Genomic DNA, 27,904 nt, shown 5'->3' with positions numbered 1-27,904 from the left:
TCTTCAGATTCTTCCATTGCTTGCGCGCGGAATTTCGCTAAATTACACTTCTGCCCCTGTATTTTGTATTGCACATGCACTTGTCAAATTGCTCAATTAAAAACAAAAAGTGATAAATGTTAGGCAAAAAATTTCATCATTCGAAAACGTACCCTTCGACAAATAGAACAAGGCGGACATATTAAAGCCAAAAATCAATTTGGTTTCTAAATACTCAGTCAGATAAAACCCGATTAATAATCGTAAAATGTAAATGAAAAAATTCAAAATTTCGAGCTTATGTCACTTTGCAAAATGTCTGCAAAAAAAAAATAAATAAATTTTCTTTTAAGAACCAGACTAAAAAACTGCAAAAGAAATACATTTTAAATGGCTAAAGTCAGTAACGATATTACTCCGTACAGTGTTTGCGGATCTATGCGGTGGTATTGACCTCCTGTTCTATATCAATAATAAAATTGCTATTTATTAAGCGCTTGTAAGTTCACTACCTCTTGACTCAAAATCATTTACAGATTCATTCTCATCTTTTTTTGTAATACCTTAGCGATTTGTTAGACAGTGCTCTTGGCGATGAACCTTTAAGCGTTTTTATAGTATTGGCTTCTGCGATATATGTTGTAATTAATTATTTTATAGATGGAAGGACTAACTGGTTGGGGACTGTGCTTCAATTTACACTCGCTCTAACATTGGTAAAAAGAAAATGCTTGAATTAATTTCCATCGCTTTTTTAACGATACAAAATTTATCATCTGACGCTGACCACGTCCGATGCAAATATTCGCAGTCATCTTTCAACACCTTGTCTTTTCCTGTGCGCTCTCATCTATGGGAAATTGAATCAAGTTTGAAAAAACATTTCCATTCCAGCAAGAAAACCGGTAGTCGTCAATCTAAATAATTAAAATGGAAGATTTTCTTTTACATTTTTGTTTTTATATACTATTCTTCTTCTCTTCCCGTCATCGTCGTTTGGGCCAACTCAACAGCAATCGTTACCTAAGCCGCCCATGGTGAGCTCGTTAATTGTTTTAGCAGATACAAAATATGCGACTGATCTGACCGATCGTTTTGAATCTGACTTAGCAAACTTAAGTCGAGCTTAAAGCAGTATTCTCTATATATTCTATATATATTCTATATATTGCGCACAGGATGCTCGTGGTCAACCAATATTTCTCATCAGTTGCATTATTTTCCACATTAATTACTTTGGTACCCATACTTCTCTCAACTTTAATACACACTCTTACGCCTTTGTGCACTGCTTATATTTGCAATTACACTTTTCAGATTTTTTCATTAACATTTCTCCAACATCCCTAGCATTTGTTGGATTTTCAATTTCTTTCAAGCCTAGTGTTAATTTTTAACCTCAAAACGGTCATTTTCCAAACACTCAAGCCAATCCCCATATGACAACACATTCAAGTACTTCCTTAGTTTAGTGCACTGTTTAGGTGATAATTGAAGAAACCTATGTTAGCGGTATTCCAATAGATTACAAAACTTTAAAATTTGCGATAAAATAATATTAGCGGCAATGTCATGTAATACGATATAAAAGTCAAAATAAAAGGAATAAATTCAATTACCTTAATGTATATAAATGTATTTATATATACATATATATATATATATATATATATGTATGTATGTATGAATATGTATACAGTAAAAGCTCCTTATTCGCGCATAAAAATGCCGCGAATACAAAAACCGTGAATACGGAATGGTAATTTATATGGGATTATAGGGGTACGTTCCTAGGTGACAAAATAAAAAAAGAAACCGTGAATACGGAATGGTGACAATATAAAAAAAAATCAAATATATAAAAAAATCAATTTAATTGTAGTTTTTGAACATTTTCAATCAATTCCTGAATGTCACTTGATTCTATCTGTTCAAACCCATCTCGTCCAGATTCTTCGTCATTTTCCGCAGTCACAGCAGTCCACCGTTTTTTTCCAGCATGACTTCAATGTGTGTAGCTTCAGTTTTTCCAATGATTCCTTTATGTTTACGATGCATTTTCCTACATCAAATTTTTTCCGCATTCCATATCATTCATATCAAGATTACATTCCATATTATCCAATATGATTTTGAAGGTTCGTCTAATGTAACAGAGGTTAATGGCCTGGATTATTCCTTGGCCCATAGGTTGAAGCAAAGCCGCTGTGTTGGGAGGTAAAAATGTTACTTTTGTGTTTGGATGCATAGTTTCAAGTTCGCGAGGATGACCTGGAGCATTGTCCAAAACCAGAAGTGCTTTAAAATCTAAATTTTCCTTTTTTAAATAAGTTTCAACTACAGAAACAAAACAATTCCCGAATTGGGTCGCATTTTTTTAATGCGCGAACAGTGAAACCACGAATAAATGAAGCGCGAATAAGGAGCTTTTACTGTACATAAATATATTTATGAAAATGCAATAATTAAAAGACGCAAAATGCCATGAATGCTCGACATTTAAATTTTAAAGCCAATTATTCTTCATTAAATTTTTTATACCACCGGGGTTTTTTTAATTATTGTAGTTGCCAAAATATACTAATTACCTGATTCTTTAAGTTTTTCCATATTATTTTATTTTGCCTCTGTATATTTACCAATTTGCTTAAAGCACATTTAAATTCGTAAATTTCACTAGAAAGAGACCAGATTCTCCCATTGTGCCCTCATGTTTTCTCTTACATGAATGCTATACCATTCACGTCACCTGAGTTGAAAAATTTGATCTACATTGTCGTGATTGCTATAGTATTCGTTGCGTGTATCGATTGCTACATGATCTTCTAACTACCCTTAGAAAATGTACTAAATCAGATTCCCGATATCGTAATTAATTTTAAGATTAATTGACTGTCATTTTTTACACCTCGCTGAAATTTTCACTGTCCGCTAACGTGTGTTAATATATATACACCAATCATCTTTTTACATGAATTTTTTTTACATGAAATGTCATTTAACAGGAGTTAAAAATAAAAGATTCTCTTTTTACACGAACTGTTTTGTTTTCACACGATTTTCAATACTCCATCCATTTTGTTCTTGTGTTCTCTTAATGAATTTTTCTGATGAATTTCTTTTTTTTTGTCTTTCTATAAATTTTTCGTTGTCAATTCAGTTAGATTATGTGGATTATGTGCTTATATAAGTGAGATTCCCCGAATTATGGATAGAGTAAAAATGAAATATATATTTTAAGCCCCTTAGTTTGCTTTTTTAAAATATTCATTTTTTTATACTATCTTAAATGAATCAAACTTTGTAAGCACAAAATGAATTCTTAAGTGAACTGTAACAAGAATTTTTGCTTGCTTTTTTAAGTCCGGGCATGGTTCAGAGTTGTTGACAATCTCCTGGTCGCAAAAATGAAGATATCGACTCGAAATTTGGAAGCAACATTAGAAGTTTTTGCACGCAAGTGAGTATTGAAAACGAGCCAAGTTAGTCAAGGCAGAAGTCCGTAGAGTATTTATGTGCAAGAATGGAAAAAATCGGACATGTCAACATAAAGTTATAAGTGATTAAATTTTCTTTTTTTTCATTTTTTTAAGGTTTTATGCTTATTAATTATGACGTAAAGAAGACAGAATGCGGCCGTCACGACGAAGTAGACAAAATTTTCTTAACAATACCTTTTAGTGAAGTAAATGCCAAAAATTAAGTTTTAGCCCATTCACTTTTTTATGACGACAAATAAAAGCATGGGGCGTTTAAGACAGTAGTGGTGGTGGTTATGCGAGATTCGGACCCTAGCCAAACATGTCTTTGTTACTAGTTTTTTTTTTTGCTGTGTTTTCACGGATGCGCTCTCGATTATTTTAATGGGATCAAAAACTCGGGCGGCTGATGTAATGAATGTAACGGTAAGGAATGTCGTTCCTGAAGGAGAAAAATTTCAATTTCAATTCAATTTTCATATTCGTTTTTTTAACAAAGAAAGTCAGCTATTTGAGCGCCCAAAAATATTGCCTTAAAATCTGTAAAAGATAAGAAAGAGCCGAAAGGATTGATCAAATGTTATTATAATTTTCGCTTTTAAAATTTAAATGCTTCGCTGGTGACTATAAAAATGCGAATTGTAACGAAAAAAATCGTAAAATTTGATTTTTTTTCAATGCTTCTCACGTTTTTTTCTTATTGCAAAGCAAATATCATCTCTGCTCTTATAGAGAACGTTGTTTATATATAGCAGATTTTTATACTACCTTTTAGTAACAACGGAGAATAAATCTCCCATTAGAATGGTACTAAGGTTTCATTTTATTTAGTTTGCCGAAGTGTTTCTTCCGCGTTAAGTCGTTTCACTCGGACGGGAAGTAAGGTCGTTTATCATATAAAAGAATAGTAATGACAGATGTATCGGAATTCTTCAATAATAATAAGAAATGACAACATGTTATACTCGCAAATGAATTCAAAGGGAAACACGCACTATCTTTGAGTAGGAAAGTGTAATTTTTAAGTTAAAAGATGAGTTGTTCTCCTTCCTTTTGCAATATTAAAGTTTAAAAATAAAAAATTAAAAGTTAAAGTGAATCTGGCCGAGTGTATGGATATCGAAATTAAAGATATTCGTTTATATGTTCGTATATACACACATATGTTTGTATAAGTGCATTAAATGTTTGAAATATGCATTTTGTATGCATATGTATGTATATAACAATACCTTTTTTTTTTGTTTTCATTTTAAATTATCTACAAGTATTGTAGCAGTATTGTGTTAAATGTATTGATTTTCATGATTTGAGTCACTCGTGTAAGAGAATTCAAAAATGAAGCGTATTTGATATTAGCACGAATATGCTTATAAATAAAAGTGTAGTGTGTATGTGCATACATATATGTGAAAAGTCGTAATGCAATTTTATTTATCATATTGGTATTAGTTATTTCTCTTTCTCGCTTCTCTTTTACGCATTCGCATCGTTATGTCCATATACGATATTAACTGTGACCTAATTTTGTTTTGTTTATATTGTTCGACACTACCACTAACTGTCTAATGCTCGTACACATATCTTTATAAATATTTGTTATAATAAATATTTGTTATGCACTGAATGTGATTTCAATTAAATTGCTTTTATGTGCTTCCTAAAATTTGAATTGCACTGAATGAAATTAGGAATTTATATTATCGACCCCCAATCTGTAAGGACTTATGGAGGGAAAAGAAAAAACGCGGGCGGGGATATATCGTTTATACTTGTCATTTTTTTAATCCTCTTATTGGATAACATTTCTCACAAGGCCATTGCAAAGAATTAACATAATGTCTTTGAAAGTAAAAGACAACAACCCGTTCGTCTTGCTGCTTCAAGTATCCACGGGACCGCAAAACTATTTATTAACATCCTTCATGACACATTGCTTTTCACCCTTGTTCTGAGAGCGTATAAATGTCACGTCGACCGGACAATTCACTTTTTTAAGCTATACTTATAAGAGTGCGAGAATTGCTCAGAAAGGCCACGAAATATCGCAGTTAAGAGCTTTCAATGTTTCCTTAAAGTTTCTATATATATTTCTTTTATAATTGGCTTAACAGACAAATCGAACTATGCAGCCTGCGTGGAATGAAGTTCATTATTTGAAAAATATTTTTTCCTCGAAATTTTGGGCTCTATCCTGTTGGAAAGTTACACAATCCACACCTACTCACTTTTACTATTTCTGCAGAGCATTCGATTCATTGAAGAACAAAATCTTTGACGACCAGCATAAAGACGAGCACGTAAGCTGGTATTGAACGCGAGACCAATTGATCAAAAGTTCGCCTCTGCTTTCATATTGAAAACAATTTTGTTTTTTTGGTCGTTATTTATGAACCAAAGTAGATACAATGATAAGAAATTTTTATTTTTTCACGTTCTTTACGTTTTCTGCTCATTACTCATAAGCAAGAATATCGAAAATTATTCTGTACATTTCTAAGATGAAGATATATCATCTGTCGACAAATATATTAATTCTAAAATAAATACGATGGATAGACTGTCGATTTCTTATTTTCTTAGCAGTATAACGAATGGAGTATTAAATACAAGGACTTGAAGAGGAGAATACGGCAAAAAATTTTACTTTTGCATTTAACCCACGTAAGGTTTTTTCTAGCAGATTCAAAGGCATTTTTAAATAAAATGTAATCCGAAAATTAAATATATACCAAATCTATTAACGAAGTGAAGATAGCCCACATTGTTAAGGTTTGTGTGTTTGCTAAAAAATTGTCTTGGCCAAGTTATAGTTGGCCAGGAAATAAAAAGTCTTTTTTTATTTATGTTTCTATTTTCTATTTTTCTATATTTCTCCCTTAGACGAAGGGCAAATCAAGCGTGAAGATAGTCTATCTTTTAGCAAAAACAAAAATGTTAGCTACATACTAACTTCACTACAACTAACATCGCGCCAGTAATCTATTCACTATACACTTCTACTGTAACTTAAACTCAAATTTAATGATAACATTTCATCCAGCGAACCTTGCAAATAAAACAGTTGCGTAACAACAATTATGACTTATAAAACTCAGTTATGGTTTTAAATCGAACACGTGGTTGTGTCGGTCATCAATTCGCCTTACTCTCTGTAAGAATTAACCTTTTGAAATCTTTTAAACCAAGAACGATAACTTTTGACCTAGTGTCTAGTTAAAAACGAGGTACAGCATATGTCAAAAGTTTTGCGTAGGGAAAGCTGGGTTTTCTGGCCAAAACTATATTTATGTAACAAAATCGATTTGTTTTAATTTAGAACTCTCACAAGTAAATCGATATATTTTAATATTGAAAAAAAAAAAAATTATTCTTTATATCCTTAACCCACCCGTAATATATGAATCTGTTTCTCTCAAGGAATTCCCATAATTTCTCGTATTAAAATCACTTTAAGCAAGCTTGATTACTCCATTAATTATATTGGCACCTGGCTATATACGCTTGTGTAAATAAATGATTGTACACACATACATACATTCATGTCTTTATATGTTTGTACGTCTTATACTTACGCTTCCACATAAATAAATTCTCTCGCGATAGTTATGTGTTAAAAATTTAAAGGAAAAAACTAGTAAAGGCATTTTCCTTGCATAATAATCTGATAGTGTCAATACGGAGGGAATAAGAAGTGCTTTGGCCCGTTTCCGTAATAGAACGGGCCCAACGCTTCCACAACCATCTCCATCCGTTTCACAACAGCCCTTACCGGTGGAAACCGATTTACCATTCCAAACTCCCCCGGAACAACAAAACAACCTAAATGGTTCGACTAATCATGTAAGTAATAATAAAAATTAGAAAAACATATATTAATGTATGTTAAATACAATTTAATGAAAACGCAAAGCAACGAGTTAGTTGCTTTACAGCAAGAAAGTAAAATATTTACATTTGGTTTATGTTGAATCTCCGATAGTCCAGTTATCCCGATATACGGAGTTTGATCAAAAAATAATGAGAATATTCAACAAACGTTAAATATCGAGAATATCAATATTGATAATAATAAACCAGAATTTGTAAAAAATTTAGATGAATAAACAAAATGATGAATATGAATATATACATACGTACATACACGCATACATACATACATACGTGCAAAAACAAGACATACTTTAATATATTTGTTTTATTCATACAATCACAAATTTCATCCTAACAGATAGATATCAGTCAAGTCTTAAAGACGACTTGCTCAAAATCACGAATATTCAAAAGTTATCTCAAACCAAAATTAAAGGTATCGAGAACCGAATTAACCGTGTTCAGCGGGGAATGCCTGTATATACGTTTTGTTTATGCGAAAAATATCTTACGACTAGATTTGTATATGAAAAACTGCCATGAAGTTGTATATCAACCAGAATCAGTGGAATTTTTATATGGAAAACTGCCATGAAGTTGTATATCAACCAAAATCAGTGAAGGCGTCGAATCGCCAAAAATGATAGATAGATAGATTTTTTGCTGATGATTTTTTATTGCTGATGTTATCAAAGGATCAAGTTATGAATTTTCGGAATGATAATAAATGGATCGGAAAGTTTTGTACGTCCTTTCGCAATAAGTTTCAACAAGTATGCGCATATCTGGCTCTCTCTTTTTATCACTGAATGTACACATCCTGACCTAGAAAATAAATGAAAAGGAGGACGCTTCACGTTACTATTAAATGAAACGCGATCCACACTCATGGCTATCGATAAAGTTCATTTACACCACTGTACATCGCTTCTTTCAGCTCAACAAACTATTTCGAATCAAATTCCGATAGTAGGATTCTAAAAACGAGAAGAACCGTCCTCTGGATCTAGCATATTGAAACGTGCTCGCTGATCTAAAACTGACAGTGAATTATATTCAAGCTTTCCCCAAATCGAAATATTTTTGAGACTCATGTAGCACTTACTTTAATACTCTTCGACAAAGTTTTTCTAATATATCGTTTTATTGTACTAAATAAAAGAAGAACATTGCTAGCAAAAAAAAAAAAAAATATAGAATTATTGACAAAAATCTTTCGCAAATTATTGATAATGCGTCTCACCCCATCAGACATAAAATCAAAGCTATTATATAGGTCCGGGTAGTTGCTTTATAGTCCAATTTCGTCAATATGGACTGCCCGCACCGCGGGCATACAATGTTTGGTGGCTCGTCGCCCAGAGGTAAAGTTGACATGTTGAGGTATATTTATAAAAAGTGAGCTTTTATACTTGGTTTAGCTTTAAATTAACTGCGAAGTGATATGTGTTTTAAAATAAGGGATAATAGCCAAACTTTAATATCATTTCGCTTTAATAGCGTGCTGCAAACGAAAAAATTAATACTAAAATTATTGTAGTCCGAAGCGAATATTGCATATCGCCTTAAGTAATTCTACAAAATTTTAATTTAAAACAATTTAAAACGTTACAGGCGTACAAGACCAAGACTTTACTACCATCACCATTGAAGCTTTTTTTCAATTTCACAATACATATAGTATTATATGGCGAGCGAAGATAAATGAAGGAAATTTTAAGTTTTATTTTATTGCGATAAAATTACTTTCAACGTTCTACTCCTTACGAATATACGCTACGCCCAGTTAAGATAGGCCCATATTCTTTTATCTATCCGTCTGCCCACCTTGTTTGCTTTGTATTCAACTTACAGGTGGCAAATTTTTTAAGATATATTGATGAAATTTGGTATATTCACGAATTTTGGCCCAAGCATGAACGCACAATTATATTTCGTTATTGAAAATCGTTCGGATTAGAATAGTTGTTGAGTACTTCCCATAGAAGATCTTATTTTCCAAAGTCGTTACGTGAATAACTGTAGGGTGATACAGAATATTTAATGATTTATTATAATTTTATTATTTTTAGTACATAGAATAGTAAGCAAAGAAGGAAAAATTAAGCGAGTATAGATATATTCACAAAATGTAGTCATATTGTTTCGTTTCTCGGTTCAGTGTTTTTTTCGTCAATATATTTCGTTTCACTCGACTCCGTGCATTCGATTCTTCGTATCTTTTTATCCGTTTGTTTCTTAGATAGTCTCCTAACCTTTCATGTTGATGGAAAAGTAAAAGAGGAAAAGAAGTAAGAACATTATAGCCGGTCAAGTCGGCTACTAAACACCCAATGCCATTTCGTCTAATACAATTATTCACTCATTTTGGTAATACTACTTCGAGAGTTACACATTATTTTCATGTAAAGGTTTACTTTTCATAAAAGCCCGCATATTGATCCAAATATTAGTCGTATGTGGTCCGAATGCGGTAAGATTGATATCCATAACAATTTACTATTGTGAACTAGTTTTCACCATGAAATGTTACAAATTATGCCTTTTTATTATACAAAGATTCAGTTTTAGTAGGAAGATTTATATGAGAATGGGATTCAAAAAGCTGCCTCAGCCAAGCTGCCAAATTTTTCACACCAATTATACCAAAAATTATAACGACTTTTCAAAATAAGGCATTAGGGGGAATGGTCGAAAAAGTGGACCAGTCCCAACCATTTTCGGTATCGTTTAAACTACATCAGTGTACCAGATTTCATCAAAATGTCTCGAATATAACACTCTTTACATAAATTTACACGGACAGACGTCAGACCGTCAGGCAGACAGGCAGGCTCAATCGATTTGCATAATAAAACGTGGGTCTATCATAAGCCTTTCCGCGTGCTACATACATTGCCTTAATATTGCCCGTACCATAAGTGGTGTCATAATGTTGAAGGTGAAGTTTATGAAGTCGATGAAAAAATGTTGAAAAAATTAGATAAATTAGAAGAGTATCCAGAATATTACGATCGTGAAATACAAGAAATAAGAATGGAAAAAAAGGATGAGTAAGTTCAAGCAGATTTATTCTTGAGATACGATTATTGTTTTTTTTTTTTTTTTTGGAAGGGTTGAGAAGTGCTGGTTATATTTAATGAGAAACTGCTCGGACCACTTATTGCAAAAACCATTGCTAAAATATGAATATTGCTCAATTCCTACCACAGTAGCCCAGAATTTCCTTATAGACTGCTAGCCTCAAATCTATTACAAAAGAAGAAATTGAATTGATTACAATCTAACAAGCCAAGTTGCTCATTTAATTACTCTCATACTTTCAAATTCGGAGTCGCATTACAATCTAACAAGTAGTTTTCAGACTCGCTCATTTAATACTCTCAGATTACTGTGAATCGAGGTGGATTTCACGCCCGCTCATTAAATAAAATACTTAGAGATAAAAAAGCGTCAAAGATTTTGCGAAGACCTTGCCAGTTGAATGAATTGCTTGTGATATCATTGATATGTGAATATAAGAATCTCAATGCAAAGAGGAACAAATAAACTAAACAATCAAGTAAGCAAAGCAGATGTACGCAATGCCTTTTTCTGCACGGTAGTTCCGTTCCTTAGAAATCCGACCAAAAAAAAAATGGTTTAAAAAAGTACTTGCGACATATGGTAAATATGTTCCACAACTTAAAAAACTCGTGTACGCTGAAACAAACTCCAAATATTTTCCGTGAAAACCGTGACAATAAAAATAATAACGACATTCATATTACATACTTATAAGACGAAAACAATTTGTTTCTATTATTATATATAAAGAAAAATGAAATTAGTGTACAGTGAAAACGCAGTCCACAAATACAGCTTATGAAAATTGAAATTGAAATTACGAATAATAACCAATTTCCCAACTATGTGCAGGTTTATTACGAACTGGACCAAAAGTGCTGTCGTCAGTAGATATGTCACATATGTCGGAGTTGTGGCCTGACTGTGAGTTTTGACAAAAATTACGTCCGCTATTAACGGCCCCTGTTGTTTTTTGTTTTTGTTCTTGTTGCTTTTTTGCTTTATCATGTTTATATGATTTATGATATTCAGTCACACTAAGATGACGTTGAAATTTCAAAACATCCTTCCATGTCAGGATTATTAGTTATTAGAAAATGTTGTTCCAAATTTGTAGCTAATGTCAAACCCTCGCCAATTAAATCAGTCGTTAATAGCTGAACATCGCCTTCGTCTCTTGCTTTATATATAAGTTTAAATAAGACATTGTCAAAGTTAGAATTGGATGTAAGTGAAAACGTAATCGTTTGGCAAGGCCAGCCTTTCAATACCATATCCCAGTGTCTTCCGTGGCGATATACCAATAATTATATTTTGCACAAGCATACTTTTCATGAGAGTACTTATAAAGAGGGTAAGATTGGCCTACCGAACCCAAAATTTACTACCAATCTATAGTATGCCGAAATATTAATGACACCTAATGACAACATTGTCAATTGAAAGCGTTATTTGGGAGTGGTCGCAAAAGTAGTTCGTCAATTATTTCGTTTTGAATATCATTCGTCCTTGGTTCAAAACAGGTCAGTGTAGCAGATTTCGTCAAGGTATTTCAAAAATTGAAAAGCTTACATTAAACACCAGAATACAAGTCTGAACAGATTTCATTCAGACAGACGGACGGACAAACATCTGTACATCACTGTTTTCCCAATATTTTGAAATTTCCAAATGTAACGAGATTAGATGGACTTTGTATATCCATTATTTGTATTAAATTTGTGCTTTTCGTAACAGTATTTTACTTCATATTTCCGGTGAAATACGTAACTCGAGAACAATTTTTTTTGCAAGAGATTTTACGCTCGACATCGGAATAAATCGAATGTTAACGACAGCTCTTTTAGACAATAGCAAAGATAAAATAAGATAGAGAAGAATCAATCCAATCTCATAACAGTACCCAAAAAGATTTAACATCGTTGCGAACTTTGCTAAAAATTCAATGTTGTCAGTAGGAAAACTAATTATAGTCTTTTAAAATATCAGAAATTATTCATCGTTTATTATCAAGCCATGCATAGTTAATAAATTTTTCGCTAATTTTGTGGTTTCATTGATAGACGAGGAACGGATTTTCGTTCCAAAGGTCAAGTGCAATGTTGCTGTCCATCTGACCGCTGCCTATATATGATTATGTTCAACCCAAAATTTTCGCGCATTTTTCGAGATCTTTTGAAGGTAACATGTTTTCTTTCCGAGACGATCTATGTTGACAATGAGCTGCACCCGATTGTCAATATATATGTATATATACGCTGTTTGAGAATCAGAACAATAGTAACGAGCTGGATGAACAGAAAATGTTTCCGACATTTTATTTCCCAAAATGGACTTACTCCACTTTGCGTGTCAATGCCTCAAAAGTAATGGCAGAAAGGAATGAGAATGACGAACTCCATGGGTAGGAATAGTTTTAAAAATTTTAATTTTGGCACAGTTTTTCGGAAATGAATGCAACCTTTTTTATAATTTAAACGTATATATTAAGTATATGTATAGCAGTGCCATCCAACGCTCGAAATTTAGGTGGAATTTAAATGACACAAACTTGACTATATTATGTTATATTATCAAACAATAACTTTGCTTTCATAGATAGATATATCTTGTATTCTACCTCTGGCCAAACACACTCGTGCATTCTTCGTTGCGATGAATAAGATTTCGTGTTGGCGTTTATGTGTTATATATAGTTAAGCGAGTATTTGTGGATATAACTGAATGCACAGAATAATAACCATGCATTAGTGTTGCTTCTGACGGATGCACAAAATCCGTCCAAACTGCATACATATATGTATATATGCACATATATTCCTTTTAGCCTTTGTGTTAATCTAATTTAGCACTCAGTTGAGCACAAAATCTATTTAATGTCCTCATAGTTAATATTCCATAGATGGATTTTATATTATTATACATTTTAGGGAGAGAGTTTCTCTCCGATGGAATTCAACTAAATTAATTAACGTTACGCACATATATTCATTAGATGATTTGCAAAAGCTTTTTCAACTGGGGTGGTCGCCGCCAGCCGTTTAACACTTACCATCATATCTATATCGTTCGAATTTAAAAATGCGCAAATTTAAATTAATTCCATAATACACCGTAATTTGATTTAATTCAATTAATTTTGTTACAAGCACAGCCAAAATATAAATCGCAAACTTATATGTATAATCTATACATGTAAGGGTCAATTTTGGGGTTAGCAAGTCTAAAATGTGTATTTTAATCACAGTAACTAAGTAACCATTGAAATCACAATTTGTGTTTCATATTTAAGTAAAAAAGTAACAGTGCTAGCATGATTCAACCGTATAAGCGTTTTATGTAACATTTGAGAAATCCTTGAAGTGGAGATGAAAAAAAAAAGATATAAAAAAAAAGTCTCAAAAAGAATTGTATGTTTTTTAGAGTATACACCAACTATAGATATCTATACAATTATATATATAGAGAGAAAGAGAAAGAGAGAAAGAAAGAGAGAGAGAGAGAGAGAGAGAGAGAGAGAAAGAGAGAAAGAGAGAAAGAGAGAGAGAGAGAGAGAGATGAGTATTGTATAATAGTTTTATGTAATTAAACGACAAAGTTGGAGACAGAGACGGTAGTGGCCAAAAAAGATGAAGATTTATGGAGGGGGATAGGGAGGGGGCGGGGGGTGGGGGGGCGAAAACGTTGACGTTTACGGTTACGTTTATCTCGAACGTGATAAGTTACTGTTTTGCTTTGTTTCTATATTTTAAAGGGTTTATTTATTTCGAGAATTGCGACACTTTTCTTGTGACATTCACTTGACACTAAAAACGCTTCCTCACGGGATAACTTTCCACTCCCACTCACTCTTTTTACAAACGACAACCAAACGGCAAGTTATCCTTTTTCTCTTTCGTTTTTTTTTTTCTTTTCATTGTTAAGCTTTTTACTTGAATTGAAGCTACCATTATTAGTTATTTGGTTCCGTGTGCGGTATCTGCGGAATCATCGTGTTCGCCCTAGTAGTAGTTTGATGATGCTGGCCTCATATAAATAGGCGCGTTTTGAACATTTTTCAATTCAATATTTCATTATTCTCGCGGTATTATTTTAACTCTAATAATAAATTAAAGGGGGCGCGCACAAGTAGAGGGCAAATTAATGCTCAACAATGAACACTTATTTAACACTTGAAAATTTCGGGGGCACACACTTTCGAAAACTAAAATTTCGTTTCAATATATTGCAAAAATGCTAATGAAAAAATGTGGATGAAATTGTAAATTGGGAAGATGTCTAACAATTAACAGATCTCTAAAATAGCGCCACATATGTATATCTCAATTGTTTTTCTTTTGCTTTTTTTCAATTTTTGTTAACGTCACTTGCTGTTTTCAATGTTAATTTTTGGGCGCTTTAAGCAATTTTTCTTTCTTTCATCTTCTTTATCTTACAACGGGTTCTTGGGTTTCTCTTTCATATTAATAAACGATGAGCAAGTTATTTTCATTGAAACCGGCGGAGTGGCCCGCATTCCTTACAATGAAACAGGATCCATCAAAATGCATGCGCTTCTCATTACGCCTAGAGATATTTAGATAAAATTTAATGAACCGTATTGTCGTTTCTTCTTCAAAATGACAGAGTACCGAAAGAGTATGCGCTATACTATATATTTTATATATTTACCTAACAAACAAATGAGACGTCTTGCCTAAAGAGGCTGTACAATGTATTCCTGGAGTAGTCAATGTAGCTGAACCGTTGCCTGGACTGGTGCGTATTAAGCACTTGTTGTGAGTGCGTGTTAACCTAAAGTTAACGTAATATTAACGTCTCTTTCAGGATCACTTTAATTAGTTCAACAGGCGACTAAGCAAAACTTACTTAACCAGACCATCGGCTGCCTGGGTAATACGGAAACCGTTGATTTCATAAATCTCGGTACCCTCATCAGTATAGGAATAAGTTGAATTCTGTACAACTTCATTAGCATCCTGTACATAAGAGGGTCCATGACGAGAGTCACTAGAAAATCGCGTTGAAAAAAATACAAAATTACTAAGTTAATATACTCTGTAAGAGAACCGTTTCTACTTACTCGTAAAACACAGTCAACGTATAGTCCTTGGTGAGATCAGTAAAAGTATCTGTGGTAGTCCTAGTACCGGCCGTGTCCACAAGATAAATTAAGGCACAAGATTCACTGGTAAAACTAACACCTTTATACCACATTTTTGCGTAACGTCTATCCATAAAAAAAAAGCTTTTATTTCTCCTTAAGTGATTTTTACGTGAAACTTACACATAACTATTAGTTTTCATGCCGTCATAGGTAACGATTTCTACTTTCGAGCCGCTCTGCAATATACGCCCATTGGGATGAATTAAAGCAGAGTTGCTGCAATTGCGAGAAAGAGCAATGGCCACCATACTGCGTTGATTCAATACTCGTACCGCTTTGTCCAAAGTCATATCAATGCTGCAATGCCATTAGGAAAAAGGAAATAATTATGAAAAGCATATACATATTTCGAAATTCCCAGACGCTTAGATGTGAGTTGGACATGCGTTTAATCTAATTTATTGTGAACTTTATTTCAATTAACGAACGTTATAAATAAAGATAATCGTACCGTATTCCGTCACGCAAACGTAATTGAATAGTGCCGTTTGTCATGGCAATCGGTCCAGCTCCAGGGCATGGAGGCGGCGTAGGATTTTCGTATTCCACTGCCCGATGACTTCCACTTAAACGTCCCATCGCGTACGGAGGTGGAGGCATTGGTTGCGGAAACTGTCTCAAAAGAAATAAATAAATAAAAAAAGAGAAGGACCGTTAATTATTATATTTCTTCCAATACACAAAATTTACAAGCTTACCATTCTGCACACATCATTTTCGAAGTTGTATATTGGAGATGGCGGTGGTGCTACCGGATAGCGAGCGTTGAAGACGCCGCGTGTCATACCAGCACTACGACCGGTTAAAGGTGATTCGTAACCGCTATAGCGATGGGGAGACGCGGCACTCATATGTACCGGCATAGGTAGCTGCCTTGTTGGCATGGCTGCCGAGAGAGTAGAAGTCTCCTTTGGCGTCATACCGCCAGTTCCAGAAGACATATTGACACCTCCGGGCGTTCGTTGTTGCGAAACAAATGGTGTCGCGCTTGCATTGAAACGAGACTATAATAAACAGATTACTAACATATTTAAAAAAAATATATATAAAAAAAAATATAAGAGCTAATCAGTGATTTTTGTTTTAAATTTAAATTTTAAGAAATGGAATATTCAATAAACCTACTTGAGAATAATACGAAAATAAATGCCCTTTGGCCTTTAGACAAAAGGAACTTGTGAGATGGAAAATATTCCTAAGATACTTAAATACTAAACTTACTGATGAAGGCGTTATTGCTGTAAACACAGAACGTTGACGAACGCCGTTAGGGGTTTTTCTTGGCGATCGCAAAATGTTATTAATTTTCTCATTCATGTTAACACGAGCCAAAAACTCTTCGGTATTAAATCCATTAATGCTAGGTACCGGGAGCGCTGGCATTTTCGGTGTTTCCACCTGCCCTTTAGATTTCTCTTCAATTTGTTCTTCTTCCAAAGGTTTGGACTCGCCATTCTCCGCATTCATTTTATTTACTTTTTTTTGTTTTGGTTTCCTTTCCTGTTTGTGAAGGCTCTGCTAACGTTTTAATGATTTTTTTCTGTGCCTTGCTGTTTTCGTTTTTCAGGTTTCTTTCTTTTTATCTTTAAAACTTTAGTTGTTTCTGCAATTAGAAGCTGACTGAATTGAAAGAAAACTGTAGACCGCTTTGTAAGAGAAAATGGAAAAAAGAAATTCGAATTTTTATAGCATGTGGCTGCGTCCTTATAAAATTTTCAACTGATTTGAAATATGATGAAAATAATGCAATTAAAAAAAATATTTTCTGGCATATTTCTCAATGAATACTTTACAAACATAGTGAATTAGTTCAATTTTTGGGGGGTGCTAATGGAGAAGTTCATATAATGTAAACAACTCAGTTGATGTTGTACATTTTGCCATCCACATTGCGAAATGAATACGCCCAGCGAAAACTTTCAGTTAAAAAATCTATTTAAATAAGGAATTGGCCCGAGAACCCAATTGTCAACAAAAACTTTATGTTAGAGCAAGTAATTTATAAATCATACGTACCGATTGTTGTTCTTAGTATAACTAGAGGGAAGACATTCTAATGACTTTAATAGTAAAGAAAACAGATTTAAAAAAAATTGGTACGGATGTTTGCTCTTTAGCCGGCGTCAAGGCACATAGTCATTACGGAAATTTGTCTACAATAATTAAGCCTTTATATCGCAACAAAGACTAATTTGTGGCACTTTATGAAAGGCACTGATGCTAAGTAGTGATTCGACATCCAAGCTAAATGCACAGAACTTAGGCCCAAGTCTACGTAGTCTAGTATAGTCGAATTTCATTCTGTATAAGATTTTTTAACTTTTTAGAGCTTTCAGAGCTTCTCTCTAAGGTATTGAGATTTCATTTACGATATTTGATGGGGAAAGTAGATAAAAATGAATAGGTTGTTTTTTACTAAATATGATCCACATGCCTAGGTCTTCGAAACCCTCTATAATAAAATAAATCGACGGAGACGCCAACAGACAAGCATGCTTAGATCGACTCAGAATTTGATACAGTTCAAAAATATATTGACGCTGTAGGTTCTCTAAAGCTTCTTTCTGAGCGTTTCAAACGTTTTGCTAAAAGAACGGAATTTGAATTTTCTATAATAATGGATGAGCAGGGCTGAGAAGTACTGAAGCCATTTTTGAAAAATATATGTGCAAATGTTTATTGCTTTATTTGTTGTAGTACATAGTAACGAACAAAAAAACGTTTTTTTTTTTTCATTTTAACAAGGGAGTTGTCCTCAATTTACATTGAGTGTGTCGTTCGCTCATTTGACCCATTTTCAATGCCAAATCTGCGTGAAAGATATTCCAATGTGCTTTGCTAAATTTTAACTCGATATTTGCCTTTTTTGCGACCACGAGAAACACATGTGTGATCCAGACAGACAAACGAACACAACTAAATCGGTTCAGGATTGATACTGGGTAAGAATGTATATACTTTGCAGGGCCTCTGAAGTGACCTTGCAGTTTTCATAACCCATTTTAGGTGCTGAATACACCCGGACCTTCGGTGATGAGTAGAAAGAGCAGTCATTTTATGAGGAATTTTTTACGTATCACTTTAAGTGAATATATAAATATTATAACGTACTCTGCTAATTGACTTAAGAAAGTGCCATTATTTTAGGCACTTTGATTATTTACGGGCGTGGCAGTTGGAAGCTTGTGTTATATACTTTTAAGTGATTCGGAATGGATTCAAGTCTTCATTACTAGCCTGCAAAGCATTTGGTTGATTGGGTGTCATTTTCGTGTCAGTTGCTTTTTTTTGCGGCTCGTAAGAAAGCATTGTATCAAACACCAAAATCGCTCGTTTATTTTATTGAAGTTTTCCAAGTATTCTTGATAAACGTTTCCTTTAATTTGACAGAATTCGAAGATAGATTGTTTATTTCTCTAAATTAGCAGAGAAAGGGAAAGATTGAAAAGAATAAGAGATAAGCTAAAAGTTTTTAACAATGTACACGTGCAATTAGGAGAGCGAGATTGAAGCACAGTGACACGGTGTACACGGTGCGCAGTATTACGGAAAAATACACTGCAGGTGATTATATTCGTTTCATGGCAGATAAGTTTCACGAACGAAAATAGTTGAGAATATATACTAATTTAGCTAACTAATAATTTTTTATAGCATAGTTTACGGAGGATATTTTAATATGACTAAATTCGTCTATCACAGAGTTTCTCTGGTCCGTCAGTTACAAGTTTGCCACTAAAAATACTAGCTTGATAAAAATTTGAAACGCAATCAGTTTGAATACATTTTAAATACAAGCCCTGCTTTACCGGGCAGGTAAATATTCGCCGCATATTTTATGATTTTTATACCCACCGAAATCATAATAAAGGTACACAGAATTTTGTTTTTATATGAATTTTTTAAAACGAAAAAAATTTTTTTTTACGCGAATTGTTTTGTATGAACACGATTTCCAATATTCTATGAATTTTCTCATTTTCACTCTTCACAAATACGCATTGTAACTTCGCGTTATATTTTTCACAATTCGGTTAGTTCATGTCGATTATATGCCTACTTGAGTGAGATATGCATTCATCTCCCCTTGTACGTCTCCTGAATAGTTTTGTACAATTTTTATAGGCGTGGCATTCGATTTTACCCTATTTTCAAAAAAAAAATGATAACTCTCTTTCCATATATATTCAAACAAATGGTTTGGTTGAAATGTAATATATAATCTTTATTATATAAATGTATCAAAAATATAAATTCATCTCCCCTTGTACGTCTCCTGAATAGTTTTGTACAATTTTTATAGGCGTGGCATTCGATTTTACCCTATTTTCAAAAAAAAAATGATAACTCTCTTTCCATATATATTGAAAGAAATGGTTTGGTTGAAATGTAATATATAATCTTTATTATATAAATGTATCAAAAATATAAATTCATCTCCCCTTGTACGTCTCCTGAATAGTTTTGTACAATTTTTATAGGCTTGGCATTCGATTTTACCCTATTTTCAAAAAAAAAATGATAACTCTCTTTCCATATATATTCAAACAAATGGTTTGGTTGAAATGTAATATATAATCTTTATTATATAAATGTATCAAAAATATAAATTCATCTCCCCTTGTACGTCTCCTCAATAGTTTTGTACAATTTTTATAGGCGTGGCATTCGATTTTACCCTATTTTCAAAAAAAAAATGATAACTCTCTTTCCATATATATTGAAAGAAATGGTTTGGTTGAAATGTAATATATAATCTTTATTATATAAATGTATCAAAAATATAAATTCATCTCCCCTTGTACGTCTCCTCAATAGTTTGAGTTGTGGTGCTGACAAGAACGGAGTGTGTTGGTTTAGGGTAGAAAAGATATGCATTCGATTACTGTTAAAATTCCTCAGATCTTGACATTACAGCTACAACTACTTTACTTTATTGATAGAATGATGTCTGTTTAATAAAAACAAAAAAAAAAAAAAAAGAATTGGTAATAAAGAAACAAGAACGAAATAACATTGAGAAAAATTGTAAAGTATAACAAATATATTGTATCTTAATATGAGATAATTTGAATACTCTATGCTGTCATTTTTGTGTGTTTTTAATGCAAATCCCTCTACAATTATGTGGATTTCAAACTACGTTTCATTGTTTCCAATACATACCTCAACAAGGATTGTGAATTTTAAAGGTCTACCGGTTTTGCCCCATGAGAAATATATAAAGTAAGGTGGTTGCCAGTTTTCTCTTATCATTGTTTCATTAAAAGACCAGTCGATTATTCGTCCTTGATCGGTGAGATCTATAAATATGGTCATGTGATCAGGGCCATTCAATTCAAATTCGTAATTTATTTGAAATGGGTCAACAAGTTGGTTTGAAGATAACAAAACGAGTATCGGAGCTTCTTCTGGTATATAAGGGTCCTCTTCGACCGGTATCCAAAAGCTAAAATCTCTAAAATAAAATGTTCAGAATTAGAATGAATATAAAAACTTTCAAATATATGTAAACCTGCCTAGCCTTGTACCATCGATGATTATAAAAAGGCATCCCACACAACATTTCTTTAGCGCAATAGTCGCTTACCAAGTGTTTTTGACCAATTGATTTAGTATTCTCTGAAATAAAAATGATAATTTTGAAAGTTAGAACTCATTATTGGGCTAATGTTTCTACCATTCAAGATTTTTACGTTCCGATCTTGAGGAAACACGTATATGCCAGATTCTTTCACACGCGTTGTTTTGTCTGCATCGTGGATTATACGATGCGCATGCTAGAAATGTAGGTAGGTAAGAATTAAAGGAGTGAAAATTCGTGTTGGAAATTTTCACTTACAATCAACGCATATCTTTGAGAGGCTGTTTTAGCTCTATAAGGAAATCCCAAAGGAGTAAGTGCGATTATTATAAATAGGAATGTCACAATCAAGAACGTACTAAACAAGACACGAACTTTTCGGAAAAATAGTAACAGTGGTATCTGCAAAAACAGGGCTTCTTCTTTTGGCTAAACGTAAAAGAATTAAAGTATTTTACTTACAATAAATCCTGCAAACAGTATAGTAACGAAAATTGCAATTCCACACATGAATATCTCTGGATTTGAAGACAACCCCGAACGTCCTGCCATTGGTACCATTGCATCGTAAATAATGTGAGTTAATGAGGTGTAATAGAGAAAAGGCAAAATTTGACAAACCATCATAATTAAACCAAACCGGTAAACACTTCGATAACATTTAGCTGTTAAATGTATTATAAGCGCTAATGTATAGAAGAGCACGGCCATCATAAACAAATATGCCGAACGAATTCTGAAATATGTGAGGAAAATGGTAACGGCTACCAAGAATAAGCAGTGAGAATGCATTAAGAGTTGAATGCGAAAACCCAAAAATAATCTGTCCTAAAACATATATCAAAATATTGAAAAATTTTACTTTCTAACAAAGATGCTTTTATACCTTGCGCGATTTTTCCAAATAACAAGCAGGTAGCATCCCCATTCCAAAAAATAAAGGACAAAAATAAAGTCCCATGAACATCCATTTTTGGGAGTACCAGCTCATTGCACTGCCTATTGCATCCATAAAAAGTGCATTAAGAAACGCTAACCCACCTCCAACCGCTAAAGCTACTACTTGAACAGCAAAGCTGGCGCCAAAACTCGAAAATATAGACTTCAGCGATATGGCAGAATCAGCAGCCATTGTATATAGAGATATTCCTATTGCAATTATCGCAATGACACATATGCTAATATTTATGATTATTCCAACACTTTCGGTATAAAATATAATGAAGTTTCCAAGAAAATCAAAAAATACAACGTGACCGTCAGAGTGTTGCTAAAATGTGACGATACGTCGTTATCCCTCCGTAAAAACATTTTTCGTTGGCTTTTACTTACCATGATATCGTTTAATTCCTGAGCATTCGCTAGACATTTAGCCAAAGTGAGAACATTGTCACCAGTATGCTGTAGAGAACCTTTAGATAGAACATTTATCTTATCGTGTTCAGTGTGATAAACATAACCGTTAGAAATGAAGGCCATATCGTAACCTGAGTAAATGGCGATAGTTGACATGGGAAAGGTCGATAGTTGAGATGCGATTGGAATTATTTTAAATTTTATTTACCAGGCACTCCGCCGAAGTCTCGAAATATACGAAAATCCGTGTCCGAAGGTATTAAACCTGCCTGAAAGATTTCCTCAGCCGAGCAAGTGGCAAACGGATGCGGTACTTGACGATAATATTTCATAAGCCAAGAATGTTGCGGGCCTGATTGAAACAAAATTTCTCGACCACCGTTGCCCGCAGCATCTAAGTTAATAAGAGCTCTATATGAGCAGTTGAATAAACAAGTTTATTTATAGATAGACGACAATAAATGAAGTTGACTAACTTGCAATTTTTCGCCCATTTATGTTGTGTTATAAAAGCATGCGATGCTTGCAAAGGATTTTCTTCCGCTCCGTTAAATAAAAATACAATGGGATGCTCCAAAGGACCTTTAGACTTGCATATCACTCGCATTACTTCCAACATAATGGCTACCATAGAGCCGTCATCTCCTGCCCCGGGACTGCTAGGTACAGTGTCATAATGGCTGTTTATAAGAACATAATTCCCACTACTTGAATTTTTTGCACTTAGTTTTACTATTACATTCTGAATCGATTGATACATGTTGATCATGGACCAATGAACGTAATTCCCCGTAGCCTCTTGGATGTCAATTTCAAATTTGAAATAATCACTACTTTCCGTTCGAATTTTTTCAATTTCATTTAACAAAAATTTTAGAACTGTCACCTCGTTCGCAACGCTTCCAACTACGCGTGGACCAATACTTGTTAAACCAATTAATGTTATTTCAGCTCTTTCGGCTATAAATGATTCGGGATTAATGTGTTCATCTACGCGATAAAGAGGCTTAGGCAGCCTGTCCACCTGGGATCTTACTATAGATAAATAAAGTACTGCCCAAAAAGCGATAAAAAATGGAGCATATTTCAAACTGATATGAACAGCATCCTTTTTTTTGAGATCAAAAACTCTTCTTGATTTTGGCTAAAAAAAAGAAAAAAACGGAAGGAAAATGAATGTACTATCTGTATACTGTAAGTTTTGAACATGGACTTAAAAAAAATCTGCTATGAGATAAGCGCCTGTTTGCATTTCTCATAAATGTGGACTAGCTGCAGTTGCTCCTTGCCTTGAAAAACAATGGTTAGATGAAAAACTAAGGGCTTTTGAATAAGTTTACAAAACCAACAAATGCGGCACACTTTTTGATCCTTTCATAGTAAAATTAAGCAAAAATTAGCATCATAACGAATCGATGTTCATTGTATAGAGGGGAACGACAATTTTTGACTATAAAGCAAATCTCAAAAAGGTTTTTATCTTAAAAAATATATAAAACGTTTTACAGCGCTTATGGAACATAAAAGATAACTTCCATTTTTGTTAATTACCAACACCCGCAGTCCACACACACTAAAAAGAAGTTATAAACAGTTTATTAGCCCACTCGGGGTTTCGCCTCAACAGTTTAACAAATTTTTTTTTTTCGATTATTGCAGCGGCAAGGAACACTTGCTTATCTTTGTGCTTCTTTGGTATTTTGGAGCAAAAATGAGAGCATATGATGTCTACGATATTGAGTACGTACCTCCGAAACAAACATTTCGTCCTCTTTTTCACTTCTGTTCCAAATATTTAAATCCCGGCGTTTCCTTGACCGTAGAAATGAGTTGAAGCTAAAAGGTGCTTTATCCGATGGTGGGAAAAGTACGTACAAACAATAAAATGAAACCGCATTTCATCCTTGTTTACCTTATACACATTTTAAATATAGATTCGCACGTTCAAGTACAGTGGCTGAATGCAACCACTTTGCTTTCTTCTAATAAAAATGGAGAATTGCAATTTTGGGAACTACAACCATTACCTATCGACGAAAAGTACGATGTACGCATTTATAAATTTAAAGAAAATAAGCGGAAAAATCTACAACAGTCTGTAGTTGGTTTCAGCACATTTCAGGGCGAGCAATTGTTGTGGTGCGTCTCATCCCGTCGAGAAATCTCGCTGGAAGATATAGCGGCCGAAAAGTTTAGGTTAAAATTTGGTTGCGTTTCAACCAATATAGGTGCCATGTGCGAATGAGCAGCGTACGCTGAATTAATCAATCAGTTATTTTATGTGGAGGAATGTCAAAACCATCAGATTTAACCGTATTGTGCAACGGTATTTCCCATTTTTTAAACATTTTTACTTATAAAATTCGATGATCAAAATTTTTGGGAACGCGTCATTAAGGAAATCGTACTTGCTGGAATTGGTTTTTATCTAAAAAATTTGCCGCATTATGCAAAATGATTCTAGTGATAGCAGATATATTATAGTTTTGTTATGTTTATATTATTTTGAATTTTTTGTGCATTAATGATTTTCAGATATTATTTTCATTCCTTCAAAATATAATTTATTGTTTATAATATATTTCATGAAGTAAAACAGGGAAAGCACGAAATAAATTCTTAAGTGAACTCTAATAAGAATTTTTTGATATTGTTTACTGTACTTTTCAGTTGCTTTTTTAAGTCTGGAATCAATCGACCATTTTTCCATTTAGCCAATTTCTTTTTGTGCACGAAGTTTCTGTGAACGTTTCTATCGTGTAAAAAGGGAATTAGGTGTATATAAATTATGCGAAGGGTTTTATTGCCAAATTCTTACATAATAAAAAAGCGAATGAAGTTAGTGTTATAATCTAAAGTCAAATAAGTTAAAAAAATTAGTCGGGCAGAGCCGATCACTCAATGCCATTCACCAATTCACTTAAAACAATTTTTAGTTTAATCGAGTTTACTAATTAATAATAATAGTTATTAATGACAATATATATATTATATCACTATAAAATAGTAATCACTATTATAATTAATATTAACATGCCAATAACATAGAGTCGCCTGCGGCACAGTTACGAACAACAGTAACTTATAGACACGGACGCTTAATTATCAATTATAGATTATATAAGACTTTAATGGCCACTTTAAGCCCCTCGGACGAATAATCGTTCTAATACGAAGTGGTAAAGAGTTGTACAACTTTATAGCTTTAACAAAGAATAGCCTCAATAATAGTAAATATTTATGGTCAAGTAGCAAATTAATTACCCTTCTAGATTTGGTAAGCAACATTTTCCCGTGCGGTGTTCGAGAGCGGATGGGCTTATGAAGAAAGAGTAAATTTCTGATGTGAAGATACGTTTAAAATCAGTATTCAAAATCTTGAGCGAAAACTGCGACAACTTTCTATTCTATTAAAAACATATCTAGCGTACTTATTAACAGCACCTTGCAACTGATTGCTACGATATACGCTCGCACCATACGATATGAATTGCAAGGAGAGACATTTGCTCAGTTTCAATTTAGTCATTTTGTGAACTTAAGTTGAGGGAAGCCTTAGCTTCGTCAAAATACTATAGATACACATTATCGTAAAATTAAAGTCTTCAATAAGAACCAACTGTGGCCTTTTATCAATGGCCACTTCCCAGTTGTCAGGAGATGAGCAGGTTATTGTAATGAGTCAATGGTAGAATGATACTGGCAAGAATTAGCCTTAAATACTTAATAGTGATGTTGTAATGACCAACAGCATTAGGTTTGATGCCATGCATAAACTGTCAATCTTCTTCCTTTGTGAAAGCCACAAAATGGAATGTTTCACGCTGTCGATACCGCATGAATCACAAGTATAGACCGACTGCAAGAAACACAATTAGGTCTCAAAAAGTGATCGTTTACCCTACGAGGGTGCACTTCACACTCTGGCAGAATCTTTTTGATGCAAAAAGGCTAACTTGCAACGAAAAGCAAAACATGCACGCCGGGAGTTAACTAGTGTCGATCCCATGAATGATACTGAGTTACGAAAATAGGTGGCACGCACATCATGCAAAGACAAATCAACAACATCCAAGCAGTTACTTCTATATGAATTATATACGCATACAATAAAACATTTCAGGTTATTAGCACCGATGTTAACACCAAGATAGTCAACAACACAACCATACTTTAGACATCAATACTGCCTTATGACACATGATTGACTAATATAGAGGGTAATATCACTGCCTCTCGCTATCGTGGCAGATGATATTATAACTAGTAGTCCACGAAACTTACTGTACTGATGGAACCACATCTGACTCATGAAAACGACATTAATCGGCAAAGGATGCAATAATTAATTAAAGTAGTCAATCTTCGGCCTACTAAAGTTACGCACATTAACATGACAAACTTGAAATCCTTAATTTCTTTCGCTAGCAATTTTCGAAGCAAACTTTCGCCGGGACAATTGAAAAGAACCGCATGAGTGGCTAGTCAGGTAGAAAACTCGGCCATGGGCGACGGTAATGTGCCCAGCAATCTCGATAGTTTTACGCATTGGCTGTGATACGAGAGATTTGCTCACCAATTGTAGAATATAAAAAATAAAACTCATTCATAACTCAAGCTTAGAATTGGGATGGAGCCACCGGCATTTCGCTGACTTGAAACTACCAAAACAAATATAGAAGTTTCGATCTGCGACAAGTACCTAACTAATAAGTGTTGTCTTTTTTAAATAACTATGTAAGTTGATCATATATTCCTGTTTACTAATACATACTCTTCTGACCTCCTTTTTCCTAAGTGGTTGTCAGCTAAAAAAATGTTGATGACCATAAAAGAAAAAAAAAAACGAAATCTTTCTTTTTTTAACATAAATTTTTTTTATTTCACATAATTAAAGATAGTGTCCCCTTTAATTCATCTCCGTATATGGTCAAGTACAGTAGCGGCAAGATTCGCTTGCATAATGTATTTAGAGTTTTTCAATTTTTATAAGCCTTCGCACCATAGTATGAAAGTTTACCTTTAATTATCATGTTAGCTGCAGCACCAAAGTTAGGATCCACATTTGTGGCGGCGTGCGTGCCGTCAGAATCGTTGCACAGATCCGAAGTACACGAACGGTGATATGTTTTAAATGTTGCATCTGTTTTTACAGCATTCAAATACTATAAGCCTCAGGTAAATATATGCTTTCTAGTGTAACAATGATCCTATTGAACTTACCAATGGTTTATCCTGACAATCGCGAATAAATGAGGCCACCTGACCTGCAGGATGCTAAAATCAATAAGTGAATGGGAAAAAAATTGTATTCCAATAATGGTACACCGACACACACACCTACCATAAACCTACTATAAAAAACTACGGATTTCTCTAAAACTTGGCATTACATACATT

General features: G+C 33.7%; 4 protein-coding genes across 14 annotated transcripts in view; 1 reads left to right on the top strand and 3 right to left on the bottom strand.

The window, feature by feature from the left end:
- Window positions 1-4,293: 4,293 nt before the first annotated feature.
- LOC119640903 overlaps window positions 4,294-27,904 on the top strand; it is a 38,098-nt gene continuing 14,487 nt past the window's right edge. Inside the window, exons 1-3 of one of the 11 annotated variants that reach the window (XM_038039226.1) lie at window positions 4,294-4,603; window positions 4,735-4,780; window positions 7,065-7,301. The gene's annotated coding sequence lies outside the window, so the exon portion shown is untranslated. Of the gene's footprint in view, window positions 4,673-4,726; window positions 4,781-4,884; window positions 4,904-6,878; window positions 7,302-27,904 lie in introns of those variants that run through there. The other 10 variants (XM_038039231.1, XM_038039227.1, XM_038039230.1 and 7 more) reach the window with 10 other exon arrangements.
- LOC119640905 lies at window positions 14,246-17,031 on the bottom strand. The gene is made up of 8 exons (XM_038039236.1): window positions 16,786-17,031; window positions 16,255-16,568; window positions 16,016-16,180; window positions 15,685-15,861; window positions 15,481-15,627; window positions 15,267-15,407; window positions 15,069-15,191; window positions 14,246-14,963 (listed from the first exon to the last, which is right to left on the bottom strand). The coding sequence occupies exons 1-8, from the start codon at window positions 17,029-17,031 to the stop codon at window positions 14,861-14,863; spliced, it is 1,416 nt and encodes a 471-aa protein (XP_037895164.1). The 3' UTR covers window positions 14,246-14,860.
- Window positions 20,649-24,333, bottom strand: LOC119640904 (endoplasmic reticulum metallopeptidase 1-like). The gene is made up of 10 exons (XM_038039235.1): window positions 24,253-24,333; window positions 22,981-23,648; window positions 22,713-22,915; window positions 22,481-22,635; window positions 22,035-22,418; window positions 21,611-21,976; window positions 21,407-21,550; window positions 21,245-21,344; window positions 21,084-21,186; window positions 20,649-21,022 (listed from the first exon to the last, which is right to left on the bottom strand). The coding sequence occupies exons 1-10, from the start codon at window positions 24,265-24,267 to the stop codon at window positions 20,704-20,706; spliced, it is 2,457 nt and encodes an 818-aa protein (XP_037895163.1). The 5' UTR covers window positions 24,268-24,333; the 3' UTR covers window positions 20,649-20,703.
- LOC119640906 overlaps window positions 27,397-27,904 on the bottom strand; it is a 1,820-nt gene continuing 1,312 nt past the window's right edge. The window contains exons 3-4 of the mRNA XM_038039237.1: window positions 27,728-27,781; window positions 27,397-27,669 (exon numbers count right to left, since the gene is read on the bottom strand). Of these exons, the coding sequence (XP_037895165.1) occupies window positions 27,484-27,669; window positions 27,728-27,781 (240 nt within the window). The 3' untranslated portion in view covers window positions 27,397-27,483. The remainder of the gene's footprint in view (window positions 27,670-27,727; window positions 27,782-27,904) is intronic.

Source organism: Glossina fuscipes, unplaced genomic scaffold (assembly GCF_014805625.2).
Source record: "Glossina fuscipes isolate IAEA_lab_2018 unplaced genomic scaffold, Yale_Gfus_2 133, whole genome shotgun sequence".
Lineage (NCBI taxonomy): Eukaryota > Metazoa > Arthropoda > Insecta > Diptera > Glossinidae > Glossina > Glossina fuscipes.
This window is presented reverse-complemented; position numbering and strand designations above follow the sequence as displayed.

Excerpts from the sequence above, each read along its gene's own strand:
- LOC119640905 (XM_038039236.1), bottom strand. The coding sequence starts at position 17,031 with ATGAATGCGGAGAATGGCGAGTCCAAACCTTTGGAAGAAGAACAAATT. Across the intron at positions 16,569-16,785 it reads CAGCAATAACGCCTTCATCA|TCTCGTTTCAATGCAAGCGC; the intron begins GTAAGTTTAGTA and ends TGTTTATTATAG. Across the intron at positions 16,181-16,254 it reads GTGTGCAGAATGGTAAGCTT|ACAGTTTCCGCAACCAATGC; the intron begins GTAAATTTTGTG and ends ATTTCTTTTGAG.
- LOC119640904 (XM_038039235.1), bottom strand. Across the intron at positions 22,636-22,712 it reads AGACTTCGGCGGAGTGCCTG|GTTACGATATGGCCTTCATT; the intron begins GTAAATAAAATT and ends CCATTTACTCAG. Across the intron at positions 21,977-22,034 it reads ATTTGGAAAAATCGCGCAAG|GACAGATTATTTTTGGGTTT; the intron begins GTATAAAAGCAT and ends TATATGTTTTAG.